The following is a 10711-nucleotide window of genomic DNA, read 5'->3' as shown; positions in this document are numbered from 1 at the left end:
CTGCAAACATTTTTCATATTATTTCATATTGTGTATATTATATAGTCATAATATTCATAGTACATATATATATATTTGCATGTGACATATACTGATATATCAGTTTTATATGTAGCACATGGTGACTCAATCTTTTTATACATTAATTTCAGTTACCACCTGTTACCATGCAAAGTTGGTACAATGAACATTTTTATTTTAGGGATGCGATCTCATAACTAAGCCAATCAATATTATTATTAAAAAATAACAAAACCTCAAAAGTTTAAAAAAGGAGGGGAAGGAGCTTTATTATTGAATTCTGATAGTGAAAATAAATGTGGAGATATCAAATGAAGTAATGCTGTATGAATCTGTGACATCACAATATAAAGGATACCTTCAAGTTTATATAGGTGGTTATTGAATTATGAGCTTTTTCCTTTAATTCTTTTAAATTAAAAAAATTTAATAAAATTTTTGTCTTTTGTTGTTTTAGGGCCGTGCCCATGGCATGTGGAGGTTCTCAGGCTAGGGGTCTAATCAGAGCTATTGCTGCCGGCCTACACCAGAGCCACAGCAACGCCACATCTGAGCCGCACTTGCGACCTACACCACAGCTCACGGCAACACCAGATCCTTAACCCACTGAATGATGCCAGAGATGGAACCTGCAACCTCATGGTTCCTAGTCGGATTCGTTTCAGCTGTGCCACAATAGAAACTCCTCTTTCTTTTAATTCTTACCTTTATCCCAAGGGCTGCTGTGAGTTGAGGACACTAAGGAGGGAGGAGCCATTCAGAGCCAAGGTGTTAGAAATGTAGGCCATGGTGTGGTGAATAATACTATAAAGAACACAATATGATGCAGGTGTAGTCTAATTCTGGAATTGTCTAGTTTTAGGTTAGTGAGGAAAGGAATGAAAACCTTTGGTTGATTTTATTCTGTCACATACATTATGCTTACATGGAATAATATTTTGGTAAAACTCAGTTGAAGATATAGTGGAAGCAAAAGAAATCATCATAGAGTTCTTAAAAAAAAACAGCAAAAACTACAAGTACTGTACCAGTTATATACATACATACATATATATATACACATCCATATCCAATAAGCTCTCAGTAAATCCCTATTGACTTACATATGTTAACTTTCTTTTTTTATTGATGTATTTATTTTTTAGGGCCACACCTGTGGCATATGGAGGTTCCCAGGCTAGGGGTTGAATTGGAGCAGCAGCTGCTGGCTTACGCCACAGTCACAGCAACGCCAGAGCCAAGCCTCATCAGTGATCTACACCACAGCTCACGGCAACACCGGATCCTTAACCCACTGAGGCCAGGGATCGAACCTGCATCTTCATGAGTACCAGTCAGGTTCCTTACCACTGAGCCAAGACTGGAACTCTCTGTTAACTTTTCTAAAAAATTGGGTCCATGTGGAGGTCTCTTGTGGCAAAGCAGATTAAGGATCCAGCGCTGTTACTGCAGTGGCTCAAGTCACTACTATGGCGTGTGATCCCTGCCTGGGAACTTCCACATGCTGCAGGCATGGCGAGTAGGGTGGGGGCGCAGAGGAAAGAACAGATATAAAAAATGTGCCCAGCCCGCATGAGGGAAAGACCCTAAGAACAAGAGTATTCAGTGCAGGAGTTTCCATTGTGGCTCAGCAATAACCAATCAGACTAGTATCCATGGGACGAGGGTTCAATCCCTTGCCTTGCTCGGTGGGTTAAAGATCCAGTGTTGCTGTGAGCTGTGGTGTAGGTCGCAGACTTGGCTTGGATCTGGGGTTGAAGTGGCTGTGGCGTAGGCTGACAGCTACAGCTCCAATTGACCATTATCCTAGGAAATGCCATAGGCTGTGGGTGCTAAAAAGGCCAAAAAAAAAAAAAAAAAAAAAGTATTCAGTGCAGTATTGTTTGTAAGAGCTGAAGATTGGAAGTGTCTGACACTAAGGGACTGAGATATATTTATATATATCTTTGTAAATATCTTTGTAAATGCATATAATAACTCTGCAAAAGACTGTGGTTACCTTAGTTGCCTCCAGGGAAGGAAACCGGTGGCTGGAAGACCAAGGGTGGAGGGACATTTACCTTTCATGGCCACCTTTTTTTTTCTTTTTTTGTCTTTTTAGGGCTGCACCCACGGCTTATGGAGGTTCCCAGGCTAGGGATCGAATCAGAGCTGTAGCTGCCAGCCTACACCACAGCCACAGCAAGACCAGATCTGAGCCATGTTTGTGACCTACAGCACAGCTCACAGAAACGCTGGATCCTTAACCCATTGAGCGAGGCCAGGGATTGAATCCGTAACCTCATGGTTCCTAGTTGGATTCATTTCCGCTGTGCCACAGCAGGAACTCTGAAAAAGTTTTTTTTAAGGTGATAATTTATGGAGGCATTTAAAGGGTTAAGGGCGTGTATCCTTGACCGCTCACTTTCTTCTCTAAATCTTGCATTTCTTAGAGCCACAATGAACTGAAACAGACCCCTGGACCCATCCTAGGCCAGACACACTCCTGGGTGTGGAAATAGCTGGCCCAGGAGAAAGGGCACAGTGATCTGACCCAGGTTATCGCATGATTCTCCTTCTCACTGGCATATTTTATTTCCTTCAAAGTGCAAATCACTATTTTAAATAATTCTGTTTGTTTGCATGTTTTTGTCTGCCTCTCGCCATCAACATAAGCTCCCTAAGAACAGAGACTTGCTTACCACACCTGTTTCTACAGTCGTGCTGGGCACAAAATAGGTCTTCAGTAAATATTCGTCGAATGAATAGATTATCAAATAAATACAAATTTGCTCTTAGTTTACTTCCTTCTACTCATAAACTATTTAAAAAGTTATGGACTTCCTGTCATGCTCAGCGGAAACAAATCTGACTAGTATCCATGATCGCTGGCCTTGCTCTGTTGGGTTAAGGATCCAGCGTTGCCATGAGCTGTGGTGTAGCTTGCAGACACGGCTTGGATCTGGTGTAGCTGAGGCTCTGGTGTAGGCCAGCAACTACAGCTCTCATTCGACCCTAGCCTGGGAACCTCCATAAGCTGGGGGCGTGGCCCTAAGAAGGCAAAAAAAAAAAAAAAAAGTTATGAAATCCTCTAAACACTCAGAAAAGTGTTCACTACTCACATATTTAACAAATCCTAAGATTTTATTGTAATAATAATCCTTCACACTTTTTTCCTATCCCTTAAAAAAAAAGGAAAAAGGGGAGTTCCTGCCATGGCAGTGGGTGAAGAATCTGACTGCAGGGGGCTCCGGTAGCTGTGGAAGTATGGGTTCGATTCCCAGATCCCCAGTTTGGCACAGTGGGTTAAAAGATCCTGTGAGCCACAGCTGTGGCAGAGGTCACAGCTGGCTTGTATTCAATCCCTGGCCCAGGAACTTCCACATGCCCGGGGTGTGGCCATTTAAAAAAAAGAAAAAAAGGAAGAAAAAAAAAGGGAAAAAGATAAAAATATATACAAGATGAAAAGATGACCAATTTGGGCAGCTTGTAAAAATGGACAGTCTGTTTTTTTTTTTTTTTTTTAACCTTCTTGTCTTATTTTATTGGTCTTTCTCCTGGACAAGGGCAGGTTTGAGAGGCTGCTCATTCTTTTTTCAGGTGGACCTTAGATGATAATCAGACCAGTAGCAGCCCCAGCCTAGCTCTCCATCCTCAGCTCAGAATGCCCCAGAACCACAGGGTTTGGGCTCTCCCCTTCCAGAGCCAGGCCCTGACTCACTTGGGTGAGGGGGAGGTGGCCTCACCCACTAGGGCTGGGGTAGTTGTGGGTCTGTCACTGCCAGGGCTCCCTTGGGGCCCAAGGGCCTGCCTCCGGGTTACCGCCTGGGGCGTCCCTCCCTTCCCCAGCCCTTCCAGTGTGTGGCAGTCCCAGGTAATCACTACATCCACCTTAACCAACCACAGCGCGTGACTGGAGGCATCAGCTCCTTTTTACGGAGCAAGGAGATCCCCGCCCAGCTGTAGCCACGGCCTGGGGCTAAAGACCTGCTGCTCAGCACCAGACTTCCAGCTCTCAGCCTAGGCCAGGCGTGGTGGGGCTGCCTGGTCCTGAAGACCCGCGGTCAGCAGAGAAACTTGTGGCAGCGTCGAGGGGGTGGGGGCGGGGTAAAGGGAACAGGACAAGATTCTGACCTTAACATCTGACCTCAAAAAATGGACAGTCTTTTTAACTCATAAAAGGAATGGCTCAGCTCTGTCACTTACATAAATTCAAACTACAAATCCCAGGCAGCACTGTAACAGCTTTGCACGTGGGCCCTGCTTGTCCCTTGAGTAAACAGCCAATGAAAGTTAGCGTTTACAAAGGTCTAGGCTGACATCTGGTGTATTGACTGTGGCAAACCTTAAATCTGGTTATTGCCGTTTGGAACGTGCTGGTATAAACCAGACCTCAAAAGGCTTTTCCTGTTAATTCACAGTTCATTGTGCCTCTTGTATTCAGAGGGAAGAGAAGCTGATTTAGTAATCTCGATGGATGCAATACTGAATTACAAATCGGAAGATACTGAAGATTACTACACGTTGCTGGGTTGTGATGAACTGTCTTCGGTAAGGCTGTGGATAATGCTGTTCTTTTCCACCACAGTATTTCAAGTTTTTATTTAAGGTTTTAATTTTGAACTTTTAGTCTCAATGCTTGAAAACCTAATGTTGTATTATTGTAAAGCACTTTTGGCTCAGAGAAAGTTAAGTATTTAAATGTGAATTGGGTCTGTACTTGAATAGTGTCCTCTTTCAATTTTTTATGGATGCTTCTGGTTGAATATGTATCTTTTGGCACATGGCCATGGACTCTATTTCAAATATACTAAAAATACATATTTGAAATTTTATTGTAATTGCTGTTGGCAGTGTTTCATAGTATACATAACCTATATCTTTTCTACGGAAATTTACACTCTAATTGAGATGAAATGTAATTTTGTAGTAATTAGTCATTTTAAAGTATTTTATCAGAATATGTAGTTTTATGTGAGCCATTAAATTATATAAACCAAGAAACATCCTTTTGTGTTATTGTCTCAAATTCTGTGAGAGAAATTACTTCTTTAAAGTGTGGCGTCTGAAACAAAATGTGTGAAAACTCTGTAGTTATTCACCTGATCTGTAACGAGACAAAGTTTTTCAAGGTCCCCATAGGTAATTATAAAGATTATAAAAATTTTTTAAATTATAGAAAGCTCATTTATAAATTTATAATTCTACCTCACAAGGGTAACACTTTCAATGATTGGTATATTAATCTCCAGTCTTTTTCTTATATTTATTTTTTTGAAGACATGTTTGAGAGGATAGTATACTTGTTGAGTCCTGCTTTGTACACATTAACATTATAACAAGGATTTATAACACCAAGGATGCTACATACATATTTTAATGATTGCATAATATTTCATTTTACTGTTGTCCCACTATTGCTTATTCTCTTACTGTTAAACATTTTCTTTCTTTACAGGTTTTTATTATTTTAAATACTGTTGAGATGAATATGAAATATATTTAAATTATATTATTAAATATATTAGTTTATATTTTATATAACAAGTATTAAAATGTTTATTTTATTACTAAAATATAGCTATTAATATTAAAATATTTTAAAGCAAATTAAAAAAATTTATCTTTGTTTCTTAAGGCTGGAGTTTAGTAATAAAAGGTACTTAGTTTTTTTTGGAGAACAGAATGCTATATTGGACACAAAGGATTAAAATCTCTAGCTTTATCATGCTGAGGAAGTTATTTTAGGTACCTTGCAGTTAAACACATACACACAAAACAGGTTATAATACTCTTTTAGTTGCCTATTTTTCCTTTGGGATAATATGTTACTCGTTTACTTTAGTGGTGATTTGCTTATAGCAATTGAGAAAGCTTATTACCGTTTGTGTTATTCATACTTTGGATTATACTTTTGCCAAATAATTTTTGAAGGAACTACTTAAATCAAAGGAGTATAATTTAATTTGAAAATTTTAAGAATTTGGACTTCTAAAAAATATTTTCATGCTAGGTTATAAAGTCAAGGTTATTATTATATCCCCATAATAAATCTCAACCCCTTTAATCTCTTTTGTAGGTATGACTTTTCAGTCTACAAAGAAAGATTAGTTTTGAATAGACTAAAAAAAAGATCCCATTGTTTATAATGTTTATAACAGTTTCATTTTGTGGTTATCAGTTACAGTCATACTTCTTTGCATATACTGTACTTCTTTGCATATACTTCTTTGCGTATATTAAAAGGAGAATAGAGGCATTGTCTTGGAGTTCCTGCTGTGGTGCAATGGAATGGGTGGTGTCTCTGCAGCTCCAGAACGCAGGTTTGATTCCCAGCCTAGCACAGTCAGTTAAGGGATCTTGTGTTATAGCCCCAGCTGTGGCTTGGATCTGATCCTCATCCTGGAAACTTCACATGCTGTAGGGCAGTCAAAAAAAAGAAAAGAAAAAAACCCATTGTCTTGATATTCCTTCTTCTGGATGTATGTATGTATGTATCTATGTATTTATTTTTTATCTTTTGTCCTTATAGGGCTGCACATGCGGCATATGGAGGTTCCCAGGTTAGGGTCTAATCGGAGCTGTTGCTGCCGGCCTACTCTAGAACCACAGCAATGCTAGATCTGAGCCGAGTCTGCAAACCACACCACAGCTCACGTCAATGCTGGATCCTTAACCCACTGATCGAGGCCAGGGATTGAACCTGCAACCTCATGGCTCCTAGTCGGATTTGTTTCTGCTGCACCACGATGGGAACTCCTGGATGTATTTATTAATTCTGTCAAAGGCATAACGTGTAGATAACAATCATTTATTTAAAATGAAATGACCTGTCACAATTTTGTCATTTTTTTCTCAATGAATTTTATTACATTTATAGTTGTAATCAAATTTTTTTGTGTGTGTGTCTTTTTCTCTTTTTAGGGCTTCACTCACAGCATATGGAGGTTCCCAGGCTAGGGGTCTAATCAGAGCTGTAGCTGCCAGCCTATGCCAGAGCCACAGCAACACCAGATCTGAGCCATGTCTGTGAACTACACCACAGCTCACAGCAACACAGGATCCTTAACCCACTGAGCAAGGCCAGGGATCGAACCTGCAACCTCTTGGTTCCTAGTCAGATTCATTTCTGCTGTTCCAGGACAGGAACTCCTGTAACCAATTCTTTTATGTATATATATTTCCCCTCCCTTTATAGGTATCCTTCTAACTTTAAAATATTTTCATGACATTTTTGAGTGTTATTGTGACATTTCCTTTACTTGTTTGGTATTGCATGGATTTTCTTTACTTCAAATATTCCTTGATTTGCTGCTCTAAAAATTAATTTAGCAGTTAATTAATTTAGCAGTTATAATTTCTTTCTTTTTTCTTTCTTTCTTTTTTTTTTTTTTTTTGCTTTTTAGAACCACACCTGAGGCATATGGAGGTTCCCAGGTTAGGGGTCTAATCAGAGCTCCAGCTGCTGGTCTACGCCACAGCCAAAGCAATGCAGGATCCGAGCTGTGTCTGTGACCTATACCACAGCTCACGGCAATGCCAGATCCTTAACCCACTGAGTGAGGCCAGGGATTGAACCCACAACTTTGTGGTTACTAGTTGAATTTGTTTCTGCTGTGCCACGATGGGAACTCCAGTTTCAAAATTTAATTTCTAAAATTAATGTGTTTTCAGTAAGGAAATGAGGAATATAAAGAGAGCACAGAGAAAAAAATGTGAACCCAAATGCTTAATGTTTGGGAGTATGGCATATGCATGCCAGTCATATGTGCATAGCTGCTATATTTATGAATTATGTAAATAAGTACATGTGCATATATATAAATATTTATACTTTTATTTTATGTTATATTTTTTTGCTTTTTAGGGCTACACCCATGGCATATGGAGGTTCCCAGGCTAGGGGTCGAATTGGAGCTACAGCTGCTGGCCAGTGACACAGCCACAGCAACAGCAACACAGGATCCGAGCCGCATCTTCGACCTATACCACAGCTCATAGCAATGCCTCATCCTTAACCCACTGAGCAAGGCCAGGGATTGAACCTGCAACCTCATAGTTACTAGTCGGATTCTTTCCACTGTGCCACAATGGGAACTCCTATACTTTTATTTTTGTATGTGTTTTAAGTCAGACTGCCTGTTGAAATCCTGTTTCTTGCATTTACTAGGTCTGTAACCTTGGGAAAATTATCTAACTTCTCTTTGTCTTGGTTTCCTAATCTGCAAAATGGGAATAATAATAGAACCCACCTCATAGAATTGTTGCGGGAATTAAATGAGATGCTATATATAAAGTACTTAGAACAGTGCCTGGTACATAGTAGGTCTCAAGAAATCTTAGCTGTTATTATCATTATCATTATTTTACATATATTCACATACATATATATGTTACATACTCTTTTGAGGTAAAACATCAAGGTTTTATCCTGCACATAATGCTTTATAGCTTACCTTTTCTCATAGAGTGCATTATGTAAAATTTCTTAGACTATTAAAAGTCTTCTATTACAAGATGATTTTCTTTCTTTTTCTTTATATGGCCATACCTGAGGCATAGGAAGTTCCCAGGTCAGGCACTGACTCTGAGCCAGTGCTTAGATAAGTAGAATATAGCTAGGGCAAACTAAGCCACTTCATTAGTTAGTTTACCCAGGACCAACCTGACATAGGACATTTGTGATAAACTTTGTGACTGTAAAACTATGAAAAAGTAATGAAAGGCAGATATGGACTATTATTATTATTTTTTTTAAGGGCCTTACCCATGGCACATGGAGATTCCTAGGCTGGGGTCTAATTGGAGCTGCAAATGTCAGCCTACACCACAGCCAGGGCAATGAGGGATTCAAGCTGCATCTGTGACCTACACCACAGCTCACAGCAACGCCAGATCCTTAACCCACTGAATGAGGCCAGGGACTGAACCTGCATCCTCATGGATTCTAGTTGGGTTTGTTACCGCTGATCTATGACAGGAACTCCTGGACTATTCTTAATTTTTAAAGATGGGATAGGAATTAAGAAATAAAATAACAACAACAACAATAAAACCCCCAAATTTTCTACCTTTGATAAATAGGTATAATTTAATCCATTTGTACTGTGAAAATCCCCCAAGATACATATATAAATATATAAATATGTATATATGGGAGTTCCCGTTGTGGAATAGCAAAAACGAATCCAACAAGTAACCATGAGGTGGCGGGTTTGACCCCTGGCCTCGCTCAGTGGGCTAAGGATAGGGCGTTGCCATAAGCTGTGGTGTAGGTTGCAGATGCGGCTTGGATCTGCGTTGCTGTGACTGTGGTGTAGGTCTGCAGCTGTAGCTCTGATTAGACCCCTAACCTGGGAACCTCCATATGCCGTGGGTACAGCCATAAAAAAAAAAAAAAAAAAAAAAAAAAAGGTGTGTGTGAATGTGTAAAAATATGTCCTGAAAGATATAACCTGTTATTTTGGGGGAAGAGAAGTTAAGTTTTTTTAAAAAATTCTATACTGATAGAAAGTTTTTCAAAGCAAGTTTGTATTAATAAATTACTCGTTAAATAAAAAATGCTGGGCGTTCTCTTGTGGTACAGTGGGCTAAGGATCCTGTGGTATTACTGTAGTGGCTGGGGTCACTGTATGGCACAGGTTCAACCCCTGGTCCAAGAACTTTGTATGCTGGAGGTGCGGCCAACAAACAAACAAACTTATTCCTAGATTCTTTAAAATATTTAAAATTTTAAAGACAAGTCCCAATCTCAATTTTCTTTTTTTACGAGCAGGTTATGGTGACATAGTTAAAGTGAGCACCCAGGAAGAGGAAACATAATTAATTTCAGTTCTTACCAGGAAATCTACCTCTTCCTGTTATTCCAAGGGTTTCCTGGTATATGCATAACAAGGAAAAGAACAGAGATATCAGTCTGGGCTTTTTTTTTTTTTTTTTTTTTTTTTTTTTTTGTCTTTCTGTCTTTTCTAGGGCTGCACCCACGGCATGTGGAGGTTCCTAGGTGAGGGGTATAATCCAAGCTGTTGCCACCGGCCTATGCCACAGCAATGCCAGATCCGAGCCGCGTCTGCTACCTACACCACAGCTCATGGCAATGCCGGATCCTCAACCCACTGAGCGAGGCCAGGGATTGAACCTGCAACCTTATGGTTCCTCATAAGATTCGTTTCGGTTGCACCACGATGGGAACTTCTAAAGCCATGTCTTGAAGTCTCAGTTTTCCCAATCAAAATCTCTAATCAAGCTATTTATTGGTAGCAAAATTATTAGGTTTGTCCTTTTTCTAAATTGTGAAAATTTTTTTTTGTTTCTAGTTTTATTGAGATACAATTGACATACAGCACTGTATAAGTTTGAAGTGTATAGCATAATGATTTGACTTACATACATCATGAAATGATTACCACAGTAAGTTTATAGAATATCCCTTATCCATATAAATACAAAATTAAAGATATGGAAATTTTTTCTGTTGTGATGAGAACCCTTGGGATTTACTTTTTAACACTCTTCACATACAGTAGTCTTAATTATATTTATCATGTTGTACATTATATCTTTAGTGTTTATTTATTTTGGCAGATCATTCTTCCTTCAATTTTTTTTTTCTTTTTTCTTTTTTTTTTTTTTTTTTTGCTTTTTAGAGTCATACACGTGGCATGTGCAGGTTCCCAGGCAAGGAGTTGAATTGGAGCTGTAGCTGCCAGCC

The 10711-nt window shown here is 39.2% G+C and overlaps 1 protein-coding gene across 1 annotated transcript in view; it reads left to right on the top strand.

The window, feature by feature from the left end:
- Positions 1 to 4302: 4302 nt before the first annotated feature.
- Positions 4303 to 10711, top strand: part of DNAJC12 (DnaJ heat shock protein family (Hsp40) member C12) — a 35802-nt gene continuing 29393 nt past the window's right edge. Inside the window, exon 1 of the mRNA XM_001925242.6 lies at positions 4303 to 4551. Within this exon, the coding sequence (XP_001925277.2) occupies positions 4474 to 4551 (78 nt within the window). The 5' untranslated portion in view covers positions 4303 to 4473. The remainder of the gene's footprint in view (positions 4552 to 10711) is intronic.

The sequence above is a fragment of the Sus scrofa genome, chromosome 14 (assembly GCF_054392235.1).
Source record: "Sus scrofa isolate SSC_HxYL_T2T_F1_AM1 chromosome 14, Sscrofa_HxYL_maternal_Yorkshire_Landrace_v2.0, whole genome shotgun sequence".
NCBI lineage: Eukaryota > Metazoa > Chordata > Mammalia > Artiodactyla > Suidae > Sus > Sus scrofa.
Note: the sequence above shows the minus strand (reverse complement) of the source record. Positions and strands in the feature narration are given on the sequence as shown.